This window comes from Myotis brandtii, unplaced genomic scaffold (genome assembly GCF_000412655.1).
Source record: "Myotis brandtii unplaced genomic scaffold, ASM41265v1 scaffold144, whole genome shotgun sequence".
NCBI lineage: Eukaryota > Metazoa > Chordata > Mammalia > Chiroptera > Vespertilionidae > Myotis > Myotis brandtii.
In genome coordinates, this window is record NW_005355159.1 from 1,563,360 (window position 1) to 1,585,912 (window position 22,553).

Here is a 22,553-nt window from a genome sequence, read left to right on the forward strand (position 1 = left end):
CAGGTCTCCGAACAGATTGCAGTAAAGCCTTGCCATGTATTCTTTGGACAACATTTAGTTAATTCAAGTGCCTGGCACCGTGCTATACATCTGAGACATAGAAATAAAGAAGCTCCTGGCCCAGTAGGTGCTGCAGGCCATGTAAATGAACTACTCAACAGGTTTAGTGCTATAATTTGCTGTGCCAGCACAGTAAAAGTGATTATATTCTATTTGTTGAAGTCAAGAGGCCTCACAGAGGAAGTGAAACCTCAGTGTCCTAAATCTGGTTGCAAGGAAGTTAGGATTCTCCTCTCAATTGCTGTGGAGTATGTGAAGTGAAACAGGGAAATTATTAAACTCTGAGCAAAATTTTCTTGGGACTTAAACAATTCACTGGTTGTCTGGTGAGCCTAAAGACTAAATCAGCTAGATAAGATAAATGGGATAGTTTATTGTGGGATAATTCTGCAAGATAATCCTGACTTTCTTCTCAGTAGAGATGAGAAAAAACTTGGCATCGCCTTTGACAAAAGGTTTCGTTTGTTTCTAACTGCAAATTCCTCAACATCAGGGGATGGCTCCCTCATAGATCTGTTAGCTGCTGGAAGGCAGGGGCCCTGTCCAAGCCTTGACGCCTACAGACCAAGTCTGGCAAATTAAATACCCAATAAATGTTTTCGATTTGATTGGAGGGATAGATGGATAAAACTCTAACATCAACCTTGTTACTCGCAACCATCAAGGCCACGAACGCCAGAGGACTTAGGACATCCTTTCTAGGATGGTGATCTCCAAGGTCACTATTGGATGCACTAGACACAGGGAAAGCTCTCCTTAGTTGTCTTTGAAGGCAACTGGCAAAAATATTCAGTCTGTAGTGGGGAGTTGTGCTGGCCTAAATTCCTGTAAGATGAGAAAACTAGCCACATCTAACCATCCTTCACTGGGCTCCCAGGCCATCCTGTTTCGCAGTCAGGGAAACTCACTTCCGGCCTAAGGAAGTAAAATCTCCCTTGGAGAAATAACAGTAGGAGTCTCCGTGCACACGCTTCTCCAGGACTAGATATCAAGATTTCCTTTCCCCTACCTCTTCAGGATTCATCTTTAGTCATCCTTAGTCTATAGAAGGCGCTGAGTGAGGAAATCAGTAGTGGATAATAGACCGTTACATGCCGACTCCCTTCCCTGTCGGAGACTACATGTCCCAGAACACAGCTGTCTTCCGAAGAAAACGACCCACACGTCCCAGCATGCAATGCGCCTCTCTCCAGTCTCGCGGAAACCGAGCAAAGCATGATGGGGTTTGTTGTCCTTGGGGTTTGCGCCTTTTCCCTTGGTCCCCCGCGCTACTCTCTCCGGACCCGCCCATTCCCTGCTGCCCTGGACACTTAGGTTGGTCTCGGCCCGTTTGGAAACCAGGAAGTTGATAAATCGCGAGGCCCGCTGAGGAAAGACGGCGGCTCGGGTGGGACAGTCGCCAGGGATGGCGGAGCGTGAGGATGAAGCGGGTGTCGGGGCTGCTCTCCTGGACGCTGAGCAGGGCCCTGTGGCTCTCAGGCCTCTTTGAGCGGGGAGCTGACCGGCAGCCCCGGATCATGGAAGAGAAAGCGCTAGAGGTTTATGGTAATTAATTTTATCTAGGGCAGTATTCGGCGTTCTACGTGGAGGCTGTGGGTAAACGAGGGCCTCACTTGAGGGCTGGGAGGGGCGACTCGGGCTTTTGCCGGATCCGCTGGGGAGCGTGGGAAGCGTTTTCTTGGGGGTTTTAAGTCACGCGGCATTATGGGTCTTTCTAGGACCGGGGCTCTTTCTAGACCTGGGCAAGCCAAGTCTGGAAGTCTTCAACGCTTCATTTCCCTTGTCTGCCCCAAGCCCTAGTGGCAGAGCTGGCGCCGACGGTGCTTGTTTAGGAAGCAAGCTGGCCTGGTTGCGCTCCTTGAGCCTCTTTCCTATCCCTGACACGCGCTCCTGCTACCGTTGAGGGCGCTGATGTGTGACTGCCAAGTTGGGGACTGGCCCAAGGTCACAGCCACTTCTCTGTACTGCAAAGGCATAGGCAGAGATCCCCAAGAGCAGACGACGAGATAGGTTCCTCGTAGCCAGTCTTCGAACTTAACACAGCCAAACCTGGAATGCAAAAAAAAAAACACAACACAACACACACACACTTCTCTTTTTACCCCTGGGGCCATCTTCATTGTATAGGTGAGGAAACAGAAGTTTAGAGTGGCTACACAACTATCTGGTGGTCACACTGCTAGTAAGGGAAAAGGGTAGAGCTCATGTCTTCTGATTCCAAATTTAGTGCACTTTCCACCACTTCACAATGGCCTTATGACTATTCTTTTGGTATTGTTTTTGAAAACTAAAAAGAGTGGATCTAACTAACGTTGAGAGATTCTTACTGACTGAGGGTAAAGAAAGAACCGTAAGAATAAAAATATAATATAGTAAGGATTATAGGCTAGGAGACGGAAGCTCGTGATGGAAATAACCTTTGGAGCTGGTCTAGTTTACCATTCTCTTGCCAGGGGCAGGACCTAATCAACCTTCCTAGATGATTGACAGGAGTGGAATGACCTCCAGGAAACTGATGGATGCTTTTTTGTCCTGTCAGGTCTCTATCTACAGTTGCTAGTGACAGCAGGGCACGGGGGACACAACTTTGGAAGAGAGAGAGATGATTTTTGTCTTCAAACTTACATTGAGGGGGACAAATATTTATATATATATATATGTGTGTGTGTGTGTGTGTGTGTGTATATATATAAATATTTATATATATAAATATATATGTGTGTGTATATGTATATATGTATGTATGTGTGTGTGTGTATATATATATATATATATGGTAGAAGGCCATAGGCCTGAGAGATACAGAAATTCAAAGGAAAGAGAGATACCATTTCTGATTGGGAGATACCATTTCTGATTTGGGATCTGGAAAGACTTTAAGGAGAAAGAATCACTTGAGTTGGGCCTTGAAGAATTAGTAGGATCTGGACATATAGAGGGTAGAGGGCATACTAAACAAGAAACTAGAGCAAAAGGATGGGGGTGAGAAAATGGCATGTTTGGGGAATGGCAGATAGGTGGATAGGATAGAGTGTGGTTAAAAGTGGTAGGTAGGGTCAAAAATTGTTTTAGATAACAGGTTGGAATTGGATACTGAAGGTTTACATATAAATGATTTTTTTGGTATAACAGTTTCTTTAATGACAACATCTATATCATAAATGAAGATTTTAATATCAGTCCAGAACCGTGGAAGAATTTTACTCAGGGGAGTAATGTGAGGTGAGCAACATTGCTTTCTTTCTAAAAGAAATAAGTCCAAATCTCTCAAATCACTAGAAAACTGGAGATGTTTAATAAAGGGGGAGATTTAATTTCAGGACTAAGTAGCATATAAAGACTATATGAACGAGCCTTACAGGAAAAAGGCCTAGGATGAGGGGCAGCAAAGTCCCTTTCAGAAAACCCTGTTTCCCTGAGCTCCGTGATGACACAGCCTTGTGAAGGAGAAGCTGTGTCCTCTTTTTCCTGCCTCTGTTTTCAAATTCTGTTTCTAATCAAGTGATAAGCCCAGGAGTTGCTATGGAGGAAGTAACTATGATTGATTTGTTTTTCCCAGCTGTATTTCTGATGGCAGGGGTGCTATACTAGTAAATAATAGAACAAAATCTCAGGCTTGAGAACATCAAGCCCATTCTCTGAACTCCCTCTGCTTCTGCCCTTTCTACTTCACCATTTCTCTTTATCATTTTTTGTGTCTTTCTGTACAGCCTCAGAGTAAGAAGGAAATCTATCCTCTCCCAAGGCCAACCCAGGTTCCCACATCCTTGGTCTCACTCCCTTCTGCTTATTTTACCAGTCTCTCCACATCCCCTCAAATTTTCAGTCTCTCTTCCTCTTTTTTTAAAAAAATATATTTTATTGATTTTTTACAGAGAGGAAGGGAGAGGGATAGAGAGTTAGACACATCGATGAGAGATGAGAAACACCGATCAGCTGCCTCCTGCACACTCCCCACTGGGGATGTGCCCGCAACCAAGGTACATGCCCTTGACTGGAATCGAACCTGGGACCCTTGAGTCTGAAGGCCAACCCTCTATCCACTGAGCCAAACCGGTTAGGGCTCTCTTCCTCTTTTTGATCCTTCTCTTTGGACTCTAAAACATACTCACGTTTCCCTTATCCTTGTCGCTGTTCTAGTTTTTTCTAAACCCAATGTCCCTCTTCTGCCCTTCCTTTCCCTGCCAATGTTGTAGAAATACATTTTCAGTTCCCACCCACTTCCCCTTTTGCAAGGTGGCTTCTGCCTTCATCTTTACCGAAACTGCTTTCTTATGGTTGATCTCCTAGGTGACAAACAAAGACCTGTTTTAGCTCTTTGTCAACCTGAATTTTTCTGCAGCATTTGATGTTGTTAACCACCCCTGTCTTCACTTCTCTGCTTCTTATTTTTCTTCCTCCTGATGCTAAATTAGGTGCTTTCACAGATTATTCTTGGGTCTCTTATGTTAGTGATTTTCAACCTGGGCTACATATAATAACCTGAAGAATTTCTTAAAATCTCAATGCCTAGGCCAGCCATGGGCAAACTACGGCCCGCGGGCCGGATCCGGCCCGTTTGAAATGAATAAAACTAAAAAAAAAAAAAAAAAGACTGTACCCTTTTATGTAATGATGTTTACTTTGAATTTATATTAGTTCACACAAACACTCCATCCTGGATGCTCCCTTGTAGATAGGCAACTGCTTTTTTCTTGCTGCTTTTATGATTCTCTCTTTGTCTTTAACCCTTGGCATTTTAATTATAATGTGTGTTGGTGTCGGCCTCTTTGGGTTCCTCTTGTTTGGGACTCTCTGTGCTTCCTGGACTTGTAAGTCTATTTTACCGGGTAGGGAAGTTTTCTGTCATTATTTCTTCAAATATATATTTTATTTTTAAAAAATATTTTTATTTCAGAGAGGAGGAAGGAAGAGGGAGAGAGGGATAGAAATATCCTATATAATAAATGGCTAATATGCAAATTGTCCTCTTGGGAGTTCAACCAACCAGGAGTTCGATGCCTGCTATGACATGCACTGACCACCAGGAGGCGGCGCAGAACAAAGGAAGGCTCTAGCTGGCAGCTGGCAGCCGGGGGAAGGAAGGCCCCAGCTAGCAGCCGGCAGCTGAGGGAAGCAAGACCCCGATAGGCCCTGATTGCCGACCAGGCCTAGGGACCCTACCGGTGCACAAGTTTCGTGCACCAGGCCTCTAGTCAATAATGAAAGAGAATCATTGATTGGCTGCCTCCTGCACGCCCCATACTGGGGATCGAGCCCCCAACCTGGGCTTGTGCCCTGACGCAGAATCGAACTGTGACCTCCTGGTTCAGAGGTCCATGCTCAACCACTGAGCCATGCTGGCTGGGCTTCAAATAGGTTTTCAATATCTTGCTCTCTCTCTTCTCCTTCTGGTACCCCCATAATGCAAATGTTGGTATGCTTGAGTTATCCCAGAGGCTCCTTACACTATCTTCATATATTTTTTCTTCTTTTTGCTCTGCTGATTTGGGTGTTTTTTGCTTCCTCATATTCCAAATCATTGATTTGATTCTCAGAATCCTCTCCTCTACTATTGAATCCCTGTAAATCATTCTTTATTTCAGTTAGTGTATGCCTAATTTCTGACTGGTCTTTTTTCATGTCTTTAAAATTCTCACTAAGATCCTTGAAAGTCTCACTAAGTCCCTTGAAGCTCTCATTAAGATTCTTGAGTAACCTTATAACCATTGTTTGCACTCTGTATCCAGTAGTTTGCTTGCTTCCATTTCTTTCATTTGTGACATGTTTCTTTGTGTCCGCATTTTGGCTGCTCTCCTGTGTTTGTATTTATGTATTAGGTAGAGCTGCTTTGTCTCCTGTGATTGGTAGAGTGGCCTTGTGTAGTAGGTGTCCTGTAGGGATCAGTGGCTCAGCCTCCCCAGTCACCTGAGCTGGACACTCTAGGTGCACCCCTGTGTGGGCTGTGTGCATAGTCTTGTAGTTGAGCCTTGATTGCTGTTGGCGTCACTGGGAGGAATTGCCCTCCAGGCCAATTGGCTGTGAGGACCTGCTGTGATTACAGCAGAAGAGCTGCTGTGCGGGAGACACCCCTATGGAGCAGGACTTGCTTCAGTGGGGCTTTGGTGCTTACTGAGTCTGCCCCTTGAGTGTGTCGCTTGTGATTGTGTAGAATTGTAATCTGTTATGGTCTGAAGTTGTCCACCGGGTGCACTGGCTCTGGGGTTTCCCGGGAGGTGCAAAGTCATCCACTGCCACTTGGCAGGAGCCACAGAGTGACCAGCAGATGGCTGCCACATGTTTAAGGCCCAGAAATGCCCAAGCTGAGGCCAAACTGTCTTGGGCCTCTTACTGATAGGTATGGAGCACACTGATGTCAGCTGCTGCTTGTTTGAGAGATTTAGCAAAGTCTGAAGACTAAGCCAGGATAGGCCATTCATATGGAAAATTTACTACAAGCAGCTTGGGTGGGGCTGCAAATTGAATGGGGTGGAGTCTCAGGGAATCAACAAGGTGAAGTGAACAGTGTAGCCAGGCTGATGGAAACTCAGATAGGGCTGCCACTCAGCTCTACTATGGGGGAAGTTCCAGCACAGGAACAATGACCCCTGTGAACACCCCCATTTGGGAGAAAGCTGCTCCTGAGTTCCTGCCCTGATGCCAGACAATCCAGTTCCTCCCTGGAGCTCAGAGGAAGCAGAACCATATAAGTTTGTGTGCTAGACCTTTAAGAGGAACTGTGTGGGACTCCAGCAGCCTGTGGGTTGTCACTCAGCCACAATCCTTGCTGGTTTTTACAGCCTGAAGTTACGGGGACTTCTCTTTCCAGCTCTGGAACCCTGGGCAGGAGGTCTGGTGTGGGCTGGGACCCCTTGCTTCTCACGTGAGGCAGCAGAGATATCCCTCCCCATTAAAAAAAAGCCACATGTAGGTGTCAGACCAGCCCGTTCCCTGCTTCTGCCTCTCCTACCAGTCTTTATGTGCTTTCTTCTTTACTTCTCTAGTTGTAGGACTTCCATTCAGCCAGCTTTCAGGCAGTTCTGAATGATGGTTGTTCTGTATTTTAGTTGTAATTTTGATGTGGTTGTGGGAGGCGGTAAGTACCACAGTTACCTATGCTACCATCTTGGTTCTCCTCTTGTTCTTCCATCAGTTTTTAGTTTTTTTAAAGGATTCCTGGTGATACCATTGTTCAGCCAAGGTTGAAAACTACTGTTCTACTCATTCTTTCTTGTGAATTTCAAAGGCTCAACAACCGCTCTAACCTGATGCTTTCTCTTAAACCTTATGTCAAGCACGTGTTTACTGGAATGTACCACTGGTTTGCTTCTGAAACAAAATCATATATAAAATTAAAACTATTCGCCCCAGCCCCCAAATTTATTTTTGTGTTCGCTGTAGTTTTATTCTATCAGTGTTCTCCCAGACACTTACACTTAAAATATGAGTCATCGCCCTGGCGGGGTGGCTCAGTTGATTGGGGCATCCTCCCGTGTATCAAAAAGGTTGCAGGTTTGATTCCCCATCAGGGCACATACATACGTTTCGAGTTCAATCCACATATGAGAGGCAACCAATTGATATCTATCTATTTCTCTCTCTCTCTCTCATTAATAAACATATCCTTGGGTGAGGATTTAAAAAAAAAATCGGAGTCATGTTCCTTTTCTCCCTTTCCTTCCCTTCTACATTTAACCAGTTGTCAAATTCTGTTGATTCTGCCACAGAAATTCTTCCTCTGTCTGTCACCATTGTTATATGCCTGTTTTAGGCCCAATTTTTTCAGCTGGTATCCCTGACTCTGCTCTTTAGTTCTGTGCCTATCAGCTAGTGGATGAGTTACCAATTGACAGTGTAATGCTGTCCATGTCACTCCCTCGTTCAAAACCTCCTGAAGTTACCCTATTGTCTATGGTGACCCCAAAAGATTCTTCATGGTTTGGCCCAAACTCTTATATCTCTTCATTTACTAGTATGCTGGGTTCCAGGCAAACTAAATTTCTGGTTCTTTACTTTCTTTCACCTTAAATATTGAATATTGAAATGTTACCTATTTTTATTTTAAAATTATTTTTTGTCAGATACAAGCAAAAGTTTATTTAGAAAGTCACAGAGGTAGAAGAAGTGAGCTGTGGAAGAAGTGTGTCAGCTGAGCTGTGTGGGCTCAAGGAACAAGTTACAGAGGCAAAAGAAGGGCCCTTAGAGCTTAGGAGAGAGGGGTAAGGAAAATGTGCCTGGGGGGAGGAAGGGGCTAGGAAAAGGCTTGACGTGCTCCATAGAGAGAGCCGCTGAAATATTACCCGTTTTAAAGGCCTAATTCAGATTCCACTTCCATAAGTCCTGATGTTACATTCTCCTAAGCTAAAGTTATTTCTTCCTCTTGAGTTTCTATAACGCTTTCCCCATTCTTATATTCTCACTTCAATGTTGAATCCAAGACACTGAAATGATCTAATAACCAGGAAAACAGTTTTCTCAAAAGGAAAGTGGTAGTGGAAATTTCTGTCAGAAATATGGGGACTTGCTCTAGTATTTGCTTGCCTTAAATATAAAGAAGAGTGTGCTTTTTGATTAAGACTGGCAAAATCATCCATATTTAGAATATTCATGTTTTTACATAATACCTTGTCTGTGATGATTCTTTAGATTTGATTCGAACTATTCGGGACCCAGAGAAGCCCAATACTTTGGAAGAACTGGAAGTGGTAACAGAAAGCTGTGTGGAGGTTCAGGAGATAAATGAAGAGGACTATTTGGTTATTATCAGGTTCACGCCAACAGTACCTCATTGCTCTTTGGCAACTCTTATTGGTAAGCTTTTATATATATACATATATATACATATACATTAGAGGCCCGGTGCACGAAAATTCGTGCACTTGGCGGGGGCGGTCCCTCAGCCCGGCCTGTGTCCTCTCACAGTCCGGGACCCCTTGGGGGATGTCCAACTGAAGGTTTAGGCCTGCTCCCCGGGGGATTGGGCCTAAGCTGGCCTTCAGACATCCTCTGGCAGCCCGGGAGCCCTTGGGGGATGTCTGACTAACGGCTTAGCGCTGTTGCGGAGTCAGGAGAGGCTCCTGCCACCGCTGTTGCGGTGGCCATCCATGAGCTGGCTTCTGGCTGAGCGGTGCTCCCCCTGTAGAAGCACACTGACCATCAGGGGCCAGCTCTTGCGTTGAGCGTCTGCCCCCTGGTGGTCAGTGCGCATCATAGCGACCAGTCATTCCTGGTTGTTCCATGGTTAGGGTCAATTTGCATATTACCCTTTCATTTTATAGGATTTTTAAATTCTGAATTATTCTAGCTGATATTGACCCAAAGTAGCAATTAGCATGATGTGTGGTAACTTTATGGTATACAGAGTATCGACCTGCAACCTAGCTATGTGCCCTGACTGGGAGTCGAAACCACAACCTTTTTGGTGTATAGGTTGTTGCTCCAAGCAACTGAGCCACTTGGCCAGGGCTTCATTCCTTATTTTGAGGTGGGGGAGAAGTGGAACACTGGCACTGAGGGTCTGTTCCAAGCCCAGTTTTAATTTACAAATTAAAATTTTTAATTTACTGAAAAAATTATAGAACCGTGTCTTGGCATTGGGGTGATAAACTGAACTTCAGAGGAACTTGTTATAGGGAAACAACTTTGTACCTTGTAGGCATAGACTAGGATTCCAACTTTGAGAGGTTTCTTGTGCTCCTTTTTAAGTGCCTCTTGTTTTTAAATTTTTATGTAGCCTGGCCTGTTGTGGGCTAGAGTTTAAGGAGTGAATTGACTTTTGTTTGAAGGCAAATTGATAATAGAAAGGTCCTGGGCTTTGCAGTGGTCTTGGGTTCCAATCCCAACTCTGCCACTTGATTAGTTCATTGACCTTGGGCAAGTTACATTGTGACCTTGGTTTCATAATTTGTAGAGTGGAATTGATAATATTTAGCTTACTGGATTATCATAAGGAATATGTAAGACTATGTATTAAAGTTGCTAGCATGGTGTGAGGTTCAGTGGAGACCTACAATGGATTGAGCCAAAGCTGTTTTCAGCTACTGTATTATATGGAGATGCCTAAGCACAGGTGTACGCTTTTTCAAGAACTAGTAAGAAGGGATAATTGGGGCTTTTTTTTTTCCTTCCACAGGACTGTGCTTAAGAGTAAAACTTCAGCGGTGTTTACCATTTAAACATAAGGTAAGGAAGATTTTTGTTGTTGTTTTATAAGTTTTATTGAGATTTAATTCAAATTATATAATTCACTTGTGTAAAGTGTACAGTTTAATAGTTTTTAGTATATTCACTGAATTGTGCAAAATCACTATTAATTTTGGAACATTATCATCATCCCAGTGAGAAACCCTGTACTGATAGCAGTCATTCTCCATTTCTCCCAAACTCTCCCCCATCCCTAGGCAACCACTGATCTACTTTTTATCTCTAGATTTGCCTGTTCTGGATGCTTCATTTAAATGGAATGATATAATTTGTGGTCTTTTAAGACTGGCTTCTTTCTCATGAAATAATATTTTTCAAGGCCCTCGCCAGGTAGCTCAGTTTGGGTAGAGCATCATCCCGATACACCAAGTTTGTGAGTTCAATCTCAGTCAGGGCACATACAAGAATTATCCAATGAATGCATAAATAAGTGGAACAACAAATCAATGTTTCTCTCTTTCTCTCCAAAATCAATAAAGAAAATAAAAACAAATATTTTCAGAATTTATCTATGTCGTAATATGTATCAGTATTTCATTTCTTTTTATAGCCTTATACTATTCCATTATGTGGGTATACCACATGTTATTTATTTGTTTATCAGTTGGTAGACATTTGGGCAGTTTCCACTTTTCATCTATTATGAATAATGCTGCTATGAACATTTGTGTACAAGTTTATGTGTGGTCATATGTTCCCATTTATTTTCCACCTAAGGAGTAAAATTAGTGGATCATATGGTAACTCTATAGTTAACCTTTGAGGAACTGCCAGACTGTTTTCCACAGCTGTTCTACCATGTCACATTTCCAAAAGCAGTGTATGAGAGTTCTGATTTTTCCACATCCTCACCAATACTTGTCTTTTTCATTATAGCTATCTTACTGGGTTGAAGTGATAGTTCATTGAGGTTTTGATATGCATTTCCCTGGTAGCTAATAATGTTGAATATTTTTTCATGTGCCAAAAATTTTAAACCAAGTAAAAGTCACATAAAAAGGGCCACAAGAAACCTCTCAAGAGCTCCTATACACGGAGCCACATTCCTTGGCCCTCCCACCCCCTCCCTCAGGGCCCCCTTGCCCCCCTGCGGGGGTGGGGGGGGAATCCATCCCAAATCACTGGAACCCGAGGGAGGTTTCCTCACACCCTCAGGGCCCGAGGGAGGTTTCCTCGAACCCTCAGGGAGATGAGCTTTCAACAGTTCCCTCTTCCCCTGTCCCCTCCCCTGCTCCCACCCCCTTCTCCGAGTGCAGGTCCCTTTAAGGCGACAGCGCCTTCTCTGGCGCCTTCTCTGGTGCCTTCTCCAGGTCAGACTACCAGCAGCGACCACGAGAGCATGGCAGACACCGAGAGCATGGCGGACGCGGACCTGTTTATGGAATGTGAGGAGGAGGAGCTGGAGCCATGGCAGAAAATCAGTGATGTCATTGAGGATTCTGAAGTTGAAGATGATAATTCAGTGGATAAAACGACTACAGTTTCTGTGAGCCAGGAGCCAGTCTCAGCTCCAGTGCCCATCGCTCTCTATGCTTCTGTTGTTAAGCACAGTGGGGCACAGAACAAAGACGGTACAAAGAGGACTCTTGTCAGACTAATCGTCGAGGACAATCCCCAAATAAAGCGTCGTCGTCGATATAATATGCCTGACGACCAAGAATTGCCACCATATGTTTCTCCATCCGAAAGAAGGCGACGTCGTCTACAGAATATGTCTGAAGAAGAACGATTGGCACAACGTACCTCTGAAGCCGAAAGAAGCCGGCGTCGTCGACAGAATATGTCTGAAGAACAACGATTGGCACAACGTACCTCTGCAGCCGAAAGAAAGCGACGTCGTCTACAGAATATGTCTGAAGAACAACGATTGGCACAGCGTACCTCTGAAGCCGAAAGAAGCCGGCGTCGTCGACAGATGATGTCTGAAGAACAACGGTTGGCACAACGTAACTCTGCAGCTGAAAGAAAGCGACGACGTCTACAGAATATGTCTGAAGAACAACGATTGGCACAACGCACCTCTGAAGCTGAAAGAAGCCGGCGTCGTCGACAGAAAATGTATGAAGAACAGTCATCGACAAGTACTACCAGTACTGATAGGAACTGCCTTCATAGCGAAAATGAGGTAAATGAGGATGCAGTTAGCGAACACAGTTGTGGTGGAATGTAACACATGTGGTGTTACATGTCAATTTTGCCTATCCCTAAATTTCTCCGACGAAATGGAGTTATATGTTGCTTTCTCTCGAGTTCGAAGAGCGTGTGACGTTAAAGTTGTAAATACTTCATCACAAGAGAAATTAGTCAAGCACTCTGAAAGTGTTTTTACTCTTAATGTGGTATACAGGGAGATATTAGAATAAGTTTAATCAGTTTATCAGTCACTGTTTTTATTGATGTTCTTTATATCATATTTTTGTTGTTTTTTATCTTTTTGTTGTTTTCATGTCTTTGTTATATCATGTTATTGTTTATTTGTTAATGAATTTATATATTATTTTCATGTACATTTTACTAATTTTCTTTCATCTCTGACACTTCTATTATAGAGTAAGGATGAATAGTGATATTAAAATATTTCTTCTAATTGATTTCCTTTCAATGTGCATGAATCTGTGCACCAGGCCACTAGTATTGAGATATTTATAGGTGAAATGATATGATCTAGAACTTGTTTCAGAATAATATGGGCACCAGTAAGTGGGTAGAAGGTATAAATGAAACATGATTGGCTAATTATTGAAACTCAGTGATGGTACATGGGATTCATTATAGTGTTCTATTTTTATATATATTTTAACTTTCCTATAATCAAACATTTAAATTAAAAAGTATATATATAGTCAGTAAGTTGCCCGTATAGTTATCATAGATAAAACTTGTTGGAATTTTTTTTATCTGTCAACCTCTGTAATCACTACTCTGCTGGCCTAGTAACTGTCAGGGTCTAGTCCACTACTGGGCTCTCAGTGTCTCAGAGACTGTGGGACAAACCACTGGTGGCCCATTAATAGCTGCCTGTATACCCAGTCTGCTGGTTTTGCTTTGTAGCTAACTGCAGTGACTCCATTTGCCAAATTGAACATACAGTTCAGAGGAGTCCGTCTTATTCAGTAATTTGAGGTCAAAAAGTTGAGGCAATATTTGCTTTTATCTTTGATTTAGGTAATTGGCTCCCCCAAATTTTCTCTCTGGTTTTAGAATATTTGTAAGTTAGAAAATATAGTATTGAGAATTTTTTTAGCCAAATGTAGTATATGGAGGACTTAAAAACATTTACAAAATTGCTTTTCTCACAAATGAAAAAGAATGTAAAATATTTCAATAACAATTAGCCCAGTTTATTAGTATGTGTTTATTAATATTTATTCATGAATGAATCATTACCTTATTAAGTCATCATTTTTACTTAATGCTGTTGACCAGGTCTTTTCTTTGTCAGTCTTGATGACATGAAGAGAAAGAAGGCCTATGAATCTCTATGTTTCCATACCTAAGACCATGGTTGTTTAGAGAGTCCTTTGCATTTCTGAGATTTGACTCACTAGGAAGAGATGCCATTCTTTTTTCTTTTTTTAATATATTTTTATTGATTTCAGAGGGGGGGGTGAGAGAGAGAGAGAGAGGGAGAGAGGCATCAGTGATGAGAGAGAATCATTGTTTGTTTGCCTCCTGCACGCCCCACATTGAGGATCGAGCCTGCAACCAGGCATGTGCCCTGATTGGGGAATTGAACCATGACCTCTTGGTTCATAGGTTGATGCTCAACCCCTGAGCCACGCTGGCCGGGTGAGATGCCATTCCTTAAAGTCTCCGTACTTGCTGAGTTAATTCTTATTGATGAATATTCCTCTTATAAAAAAAAAATAGGTGGTGGGGGTGGGCTAGAAGGGGTCAATGGGGGGAAAGGGGGAATATATGTAATACTTTCAACAATAATTTTTTTTTAAGTAAGGTGGGTTAGCAGCAAATTACATTCTGACAAAATAGGTGTTACCTAGTTAAAATGCAATGTTCTTGTTTTTTGTTTTAAGAAAAACGTTATTTTATTTGTAAGAAAAAAAACCTTATATGTTATTTTGTTTTGCTGGGAAAAAAAAGAAACCTCTCAAGTTTAGAATCTTTTATTCTTGCATCTATTGGCTGCCCTGGGGTACAGTTCGTATGGAAATAGCAGGGTAGCCTTAACTGGTTGCTCAGTGGGTAGCATCCATCTGCAGACTGAAGAGCCCAGGTTTGATTCTGGTCAAGGGCACATGCCCGAGGTGCTGGCTCGATCCCCAGGAGGGGGCGTGCAGGAGACAGCCGATCAATGATTCTCTCTTATCATTGATGTTTCCATCTCCCTCTCCCTCTCCCTTCCTCTCTGAAAGAAAGAAAGAAAGAAAAGAAAGAAAGAAAGAAAGAAAGAAAGAAAGAAAGAAAGAAAGAAAGCTTTTCTCTCTGAAATTAAAAAAAAAGGGTAAATGCTGACTCTCCTTCTTTATTTACCATTTTTCAGAATAATGAATCATGCTTAATTTTAAATCAAAGTAATGAGTATGGAGTGGTTTTATATCTGTTAACTTTGTGTCAGAATAAGAGTTAGTATTATGCAAGCCAACCCAGGACCAGTGCTCAGGAGGCCAGGGCCAGCTGGAGGTGTGAGGGGCCCCTGGGGCTGCTGCCTTCCACCACATGGGCTCTGCAGGCCCTGTAGTGCAGGACCGGTGGCCTGGCAGGTCACCAGGGAGCTGGATGTCCATGTCTGGCTTGTAGGTGGAACCCCTTGCGGGCTCCCCATTTGGCATAGCTACTCCACTTCTATCTGGCATGCCACCTACCATGATGGACCCATTCCGAAAATGCCTGCTTGTGCCCCAGGCCCAGCCCCCAATGCCTGCTAGCACTGCAGGTTAAAGAGGAGGAAGATGGCAGATAAGGTTCTACCTCAGCGAATTTGGGAGTTTGTCCCAGAGTCTCAGGTATACATGGATTTCTTGACTTTTGAGTGGAAGCTGGACCAGACCATTGCTTGCAAGCAGATGGAGATCCAGGAGGCCATCAAAAAGCCTCTGCTGTGAAAACGAAAGCTCCGGATCTGTATTTCCAATATGTTCAGTCCTAGCAAGGCAGAAGGTGACAGTGTAGGAACTGTAGGGAACCCCAGCAGGGGACAAGGTGGGAACTCTGAGCGGAGGGAAAACTCCTGGATGATCCTAGCAAACAGAAGAGGAAGTTCTCTTTATTCTTTAAGAGCCTCGTCATTGAGCTAGATAAGGAACTGTACTGACCTGACGACCACCTATTGGAGAGGCATCGGATGCCCACCACCCAGCAGGCGGATGGCTTCCAGGTGAAATGGCCTGGAGATCTCAATGTCAGGTGTACCCTCTTGCTCATGTGGATCATCAGCCTCCCCAGTACAAGTTGGACTGCTGCTGGCAAGGCTGCTGGGAGTGCAGTCCCTGAGGCTTTATATCAAACACCACCAGCTACAGGATGAGCATGAGCATGGGTATATCAACTCCAGCCATTACTTCTGCCAGATCTCAGCTATGGTCGACTATTTCTCCGAGATTCCCATGAAGCTGACTGGGTTGCTGCAGCACCCAGAACCCATTGTTATCAACCATATCCTTAGGTTGGACCCTAACGACCAGAAGAAGACAGCTTGTTATGCCATTGGAGGTGGCCAACCCACTCAAGGCTCAGATGAGCAATTTTCTGGCCTCTACCACCAATCAGTAGGAGATTGCCTCCCTTGATATCAAGATCCATGAGACCATTGAGTCCATCAACCAGCTGAAGACCCAGAGGGATTTCATGCTCAGCTTTAGCACTGACCCCCCCATCCAGGAGTGGCTTCGTTCCCAGCACTGAGACCTCAAGATCATCTCTGATGTGATTGGGAATCCTGAGCGATGAGATGCTTCTGACCACCAGCCCTGGACCCAGGAAGCAGTGGGAAGGCATATCTTTGTCAAGATGCAGCGGCCAAAGCAGGAACTGGAACAGGTGCTGGGAATTCGCCTGACCTAACTGAACAGGGATCCCTCCCTTCCTTCTCAGACTGGAAGGGACCATCATTTGAGGCTGCAGACACAGGCACAGGATAAAGAAGGGAGTGAGGGGTATCTCCTGTCACCTACTTCCCAACTTTAGTTTCATAAATGTAGTGGTGGAATTCCTTGTTGCTTGACCCCCAAAGCCTTATTACTTACTTGATGCTTTGGCTTTAATTGGGTTCACAACGGATGCCTCTGCCCCCTGCAGGCAGGCCCAAGTAGGACTACTGGAGGCCTTGCTTTGATATTATAACTGATAGGTTTCAAAACCAAAGGCCCCTGGCTTTGCTTGTTTACAGACTCCCCTCTGGGGCGAGTGCCCTGGCTGGCTCTGGGGAGCTGGACAAAGAAGAGGGACACAACTTACAGTCTTCCTAGCCTTTCTAAACTGAAGTTCTTTGCCATTCCTACTAGCCCAGCCTTGTTACTGGTTTGTTCTTTTCCTTTCGGTATTTACATTATTTGGGAAGCAGGTTCTCCTATGCGGGACCCACTTTTTTGTACAGGGGATAAGGGGTTTTTTTAGGGAGTCCTATTTGGTGCCTCCTCCTTTATTTTCTTCAATCTATGCCAGCGGATCTGGCCACCATCATCTCCTGGGATGCCAGAGGGCTGCCACCCTAGCTCTTGGGTCCAGGGCTATAAAGCCTTCTAGTGGAAGGGGCACTAATGTTCTCTGGCATGGCCTGAGGTATGGGTGTGCTTGCTTGATGGAGGGCAGGGGGAAGTGGGGAGAACTTGTTAAGGAAGGTAGGCCTAGGATTTGGAAAGTGCCACTTTAGGCAGGTTTAGAAATTTCCAAATAAATCCTTGTTTATTGGGGTTCCCCCCCCCTCCCCCCCCAAAAAAAGACTGGACTAGATGATCTCGAAGGTCTCCTTTAGCCATGATATGCTACAATTTATTCACTCATAAAAAAACATCTCAGTAGTAAATAAGTATATAAGAATTAGTTCAGCCCTAGCCGTTTTGGCTCATTGGTTAGAGCACGGCCCATGGACTGAAGGGTTGTGGGTTTGATTCTGGTCAAGGGCATTACCTGGGTTGCAATTTCCCTCCCTGCCCCCTGGTCAGGGCATATGTGGGAGGCAACCAATAGATGTGTCTCTCTCACATGGATGTTTCTCTCTCTGTATCTCTCCCCCTCCCTTCCACTCCCTCTAAAAAATCCATGGAAAAAATATCCTCGGGTGAGGATTAATAAACAAACAACAAAGAATTAGTTCATATGCTCCATTTTTCTCTGGAAACTAAACATGTCTTTATCATATAACATGATTTATTTCCCATAGGATTTGCAACAATTTTGTGGGTTTGACTCAAAAGCTCTGGTTCTTGGAGGATAGCTTATGAGGGAGTGAGTACAGCAGAACCAGGAGGGTTAGCTTAACCTATATTGTACTTGAGAATAAGTTTGTCAAGATAAAAATGGATGAGAAAAGGAGGATACTGAGAACTATATACTGTGATTCCATTTTTGTAAAATAAGAAATAAAAAGGAATGTCCAACCTTAGGGTATACGTGTGTGTGAGATATGTGTTAGATTATGGGTGGTATAGAGGAAAAATATGGAAGAAACTACACTAGATTATTAATGTAGCTTTCTTGAGAGGGGTAGGGAGCAAGTTTAGATAATGATTTTGGAGTAAGCATTAGAGTGCAGGAGAGGGATTTCCATGAGTAAAACATATGAGGTCTTATTTGTATAAAATTACATTAGTTGTATTTTAAAAAATGGAATGCCCCCTGCAGACCTTTCCCAGGTGACCAAAATTAAAAATCCTACTCATTTAAGACCTTGTTTTAGGGAAGAATCTGAGGGATTTGTTCCCAAGTCTTTGATGGTGGAAACAGGATTTGGGCTTTCTTCCCTAGACTGTTGAGTCCATTGTACATTCCACTTCATTCATCATCTTAGAATGCCCTAAATGTTTTGCTTTTAATATTTTTTTCTTCCTAGTTGGAAATCTACATTTCTGAAGGAACCCACTCAACAGAGGAAGACAGTAAGTGAATCTTGAATCATTATTAAAAACAACTTCAAAAAGTACTTTATCTGGAATACCAGGTTATTCTGCCAGCCAAGTATCTATTCTTTTGCAAAAAAGTGAAAAATCAGTTAGTAGCTCTTTCTTGAGGTGTGGAAACATAGACATTTTTATGAACGTAATTTTTTTCAGTAGGACTCTGGGTGAATTAGAGTTAGGCCCTGTGGATATTGACTGGTTTAGGCCAGTGGTTACACATCTGTAAAGAACATCCAGCTCTAGGAAACTTGACTTACAAGCTCTAAAGAGTACTGATTCTTTTCTTTGGTGGCAGGATTGAGAGCTGTGTACTTGAAATTGAAGGTCTAGCGAGTAAAGCTTTAGGGAATCTTGGAGTAGGTGTTATCTTTCTGGGTTAATGTATTAAAATGGGAGTGGGGCCCTAGCCAGGTGGCTTAGTTGGTAGGAGCATGCACCAAAATGTTGCTGGCTTGATTCCTGGTCAGGGCACATACCTAGGTTGCAGGTTCAATCTGCGGTCGGAGTGCATACAGGAGGCAACCAACCAATCAGTGTTTCTCTCTCACATCAATATTTCTCTCTCTCTTTCTTGCCCCTCCTCTCTCTCTAAAAAAATCAATAAAAACATCCTCAGGTGAGGATTAGAATAATAATAATAATAAAATGAAATGGGAGTAGGGAACTTTTTTTCTATAGAGGACCTGTGGCCTACAGAGAGAAGTCTATCAGTAACTACTTAAAAATACCAGAGTTGGGGTTTGGGAAAAGCAAAAGACAAAAAGTTCTGTATAACCTATGTATTACATTAAAAACAGAGAACAGCCCTGGCTGATGTGGCTCAGAGGTTGCAGCATCAGCCCACATGCACAGGGATTATGGGTTCGATTCTTGGTCAAGGGCACATACCTGGGTTGCAGGTTCCAAGTAGGGGCGCATGTGGGTGGCAACCAATCCATGAGTCTCTCTCAAATCCATGTTCCTGTTTCTCTCTCTCTCCCTCTCCCCCACCCCTTGCCACTCCCTCTCTCCTTTCTACTCTGTCTAAAAAAACAAAAACAAAACAAAACAAAAAACATTAAAAAAAATCCTCCAGAGAACAGAATTTTATCTATAACCAATAGAGTGCAAATAATGAAAAATACATTTAAAATGCATGTTGCCCTAACCCAGTGGTCAGCAAACTGTGGCTCGGCAAACTGCGGCTCGCCAGCTACATGCGCTCTTTGGTCCCTTGAGTGTGGCTCTTCTACAAAATACCGACTTCTGCGCATGGGCCACGAAGTTTCAATTGCACTGTACGTGTGCGCCCGCACATGGTATTTTGTGGAAGAGCCACACTCAAGGGGCCAAAGAGCCGCATGTGGCTCGTGAGCCGCAGTTTGCAGACCACTGCCCTAACCAGTTTGGCTCAGTGGATAAGAGTGTTGGCCCGTGGACTGAAGGGTCCCGGGTTTGATTCTGGTCAAGAGCATATACCTTGGTTGCAGGCTTGATCCCCAGGAGGGGGCGTGCCAGAGGCAGCTGATTGATGTTTCTCTCTCATTGGTGTTTCTAACTCTATCCCTTTCCCTTCCTCTCTGTAAAAAATCAATAAAAACATATTTTAAAAAAAGTAAAATACATGTTGTGCTTAGCTTTTATCACTAAGTAAATTGAGAAGTTGGAAAATAGCAGAGGAGGGGAAGAAAGGGACAATAACAGAGTAAGAGCAACACTAAGATAGACATACATCGGAAGACAGTGACTTAAAAAACATACACAGGAAGAGATGCACACAAAAAACGAACACAGAAGAGAGGTGCAGAGAGGGAAGGAAGCCCACTGCTTTCAGAGAACCAGCCCATTCAGGAAACTTTTTAGGTACTGTCATGAAAACTGCTAAAACCATGTCCTATTTTCACAGTTCTGGACTTGTAGATTATTTTACTCCTCATGTATTAAATTTATTCAAATCCCATAAGCTGATGGCTTCTACCTCTTAATTTAAAATATAAAAGAGTTTAGATTCCGTAAATCCACTCTTGTTATGTCTTTGAAATTCCTCTTCATTATGAGATTTTATAATAGGATAGTATTAAGCTTTTTTAGAAGTATTTATTGAGTGCTTTCTTTATGTAGGCACAGTTTGACCTTTGAGATACATCCTTGCTCTTGTGGAGTCTACATTGTAGGAAGAAACAGAATTGCAATAGTTTATATGGGAATATATAAGTTTTCTACATGTGACATTTTAGCAGGATCCCAGAAAAGTTAGCCCACATTAAGAATATGGACATCTCTCCCTGGTGTGTGGCTCAGTTGGTGGGCATCATCCCATGCACTGAAAGGTTTCTAGTTTGATTTCTGATTAAGGCACATGCCCAGGTTGCGGCCTTGATCCTTGGTAGAGGGTGTGGAGTAGGCACCCCATCAGTGTTCCCTCTCACATTGATGTTTCTCTCTCTTTCCCTCTCCTTTCCTCTCTCTCTAAAAATACATACATACATACATACATACATACATACATACATACATAAAAATCTTTACAAAGAATATGGATAGCCCTACCCCCAGTTCAGTTGGTTGGAGTGTTGTTCCTTGCACCAAATAGGTTGCGGGTTTGATTCCCAACCAGGTCACTTACCAATGTTGTGGTTCAATCCCAGGTTGGGGCGCTGATGGGAGGCAACCAATCCATGTTTCTCATATTAATGTTTCTCTCTCTCTCTCTCTAAAAAATCAATAAACGTATACTCAGGTGAAGATGAAAAATAATAAAGAATATAGAAATCTCTCTTGGACTATTCCATCAGGATTATTTTTAGCAAATTATAGACCACCAATGTGGACCAATAACCTTTATGATATGAAGATCCATGTAAACTAGTTTAAAAAAGGAAAGATCCAGCCCAGCTGGTGTGGCTCAGTGGTTGAGCATCCACCTATGAATCGGGAGGTCACAGCTTGATTCCCGGTCAGGGCACATGCCCAGGTTGTGAGCTTGATCCCCAGTGTGGAGTGTGCAGGAGGCAGCCAATCAATGATTCTCTCTCATATTGATGTTTCTATCTCTCTCCCTTCCTCTCTGAAATCAATAAAAATATATAAAAGATCCAGTAGATTAATAGAGACATAAATAGAACATTCACTTAAGAAGAGCTAATAAATACACATGGGAGAACATTATCCCACTATTAATCAAGAAATTGCAAATTACAGTCACTGGAACTATTTTTCACCTGTTTTATATATATACTAGAAGCCCGTTGCAGGAGGATTCCTACAAGAATAGGGCTTCCTTGAGCCGATTGCGCCGCCAAGCCCCGCCGCCCAGGGCTGCACACGGGGGTCCTGGCTGGGGGTGGGGCTTAGGCAGCACACGGGGCCTGGATGGCGGCTCACGCTGGCCCACCCTGCCTGCATTATGCAAATTAGCTGCCATCTTTGTCGGCAGTTAATTTGCATATCATGCTGATTAGCCAATGGGAGGTGTAGCGAAGGTACAGTCAATTACCATGCTTGTCTATTATTAGATAGGATATATAATTTATTATTATATATATTCAACTGTTATATATATATATGTTATTTATATATATATAATTTTTATTCTCACCAGAGGATTTGTTTTTATAGATTTTAGAGAGAGAGAGGAATGGAGAGAGAGAAACATCGATGTGAGAGAAAAACATCTATCAGTTGCCTCTTGTATGTGCCCCAACCAGGAATCAAACCCACAACCTAGTTATGTGCCTTGAATGGGAATCAAACCCACAACCTTTTGGTGTACAGGACAATACTCCAACCAACTGAGCCACCTGGCCAGGGCTGGTTTTTGTTTGTTTTTTAATATACTGGGTATTTCTGGCACACTGATAGCTCATGTATTGCTGTTGAGAATACAAATTGGTAAAAAAAATACTGGGAAGTAATTCAGTTATATCATTCAAACCATAAAAATGCTCATGTTTTTGGATCTGATAATCCCACTTTGAAGAATCTTTCCAAAAAAAAGGCTATATGTTTAAAGGTGCTTGTTATAGCATAGTGTTTATAATTTATTTATTTTTTAAGACTAGTGGCCCGGTGCACAGAATTCATGCGGAGAGGGGGTGCGGATGTCCCTCAGCCCAGCCTGCACCCTCTCCAATCTGGGACTCCTTGGGGGATGTCCGACTGCCGGTTTAGGCCTGATCCCTGTGGCCCCCAACTGCACCCCCCTGCCAGCCTGATCTCCCCCAACTGTCCCCCTTGCCAGCCTGTTCGCTTGCAACT

General features: G+C 43.3%; 1 protein-coding gene and 1 pseudogene across 4 annotated transcripts in view; both read left to right on the top strand.

The window, feature by feature from the left end:
• The first annotated feature begins 1,253 nt into the window (after positions 1-1,253).
• The window catches only part of FAM96A (family with sequence similarity 96, member A), a 22,861-nt gene continuing 1,561 nt past the window's right edge, over positions 1,254-22,553 (top strand). Inside the window, exons 1-4 of one of the 4 annotated variants that reach the window (XM_005861073.2) lie at positions 1,254-1,605; positions 8,686-8,850; positions 10,172-10,221; positions 18,251-18,296. In XM_005861073.2, coding sequence (XP_005861135.1) covers positions 1,482-1,605; positions 8,686-8,850; positions 10,172-10,221; positions 18,251-18,296 — 385 coding nt within the window. In that variant the 5' untranslated portion in view covers positions 1,254-1,481. Of the gene's footprint in view, positions 1,606-8,685; positions 8,851-10,171; positions 10,222-11,498; positions 12,368-18,250; positions 18,297-22,553 lie in introns of those variants that run through there. The other 3 variants (XM_014535475.1, XM_014535476.1, XM_014535477.1) reach the window with 3 other exon arrangements.
• Positions 14,832-17,123, top strand: LOC102243604 (annotated as a pseudogene).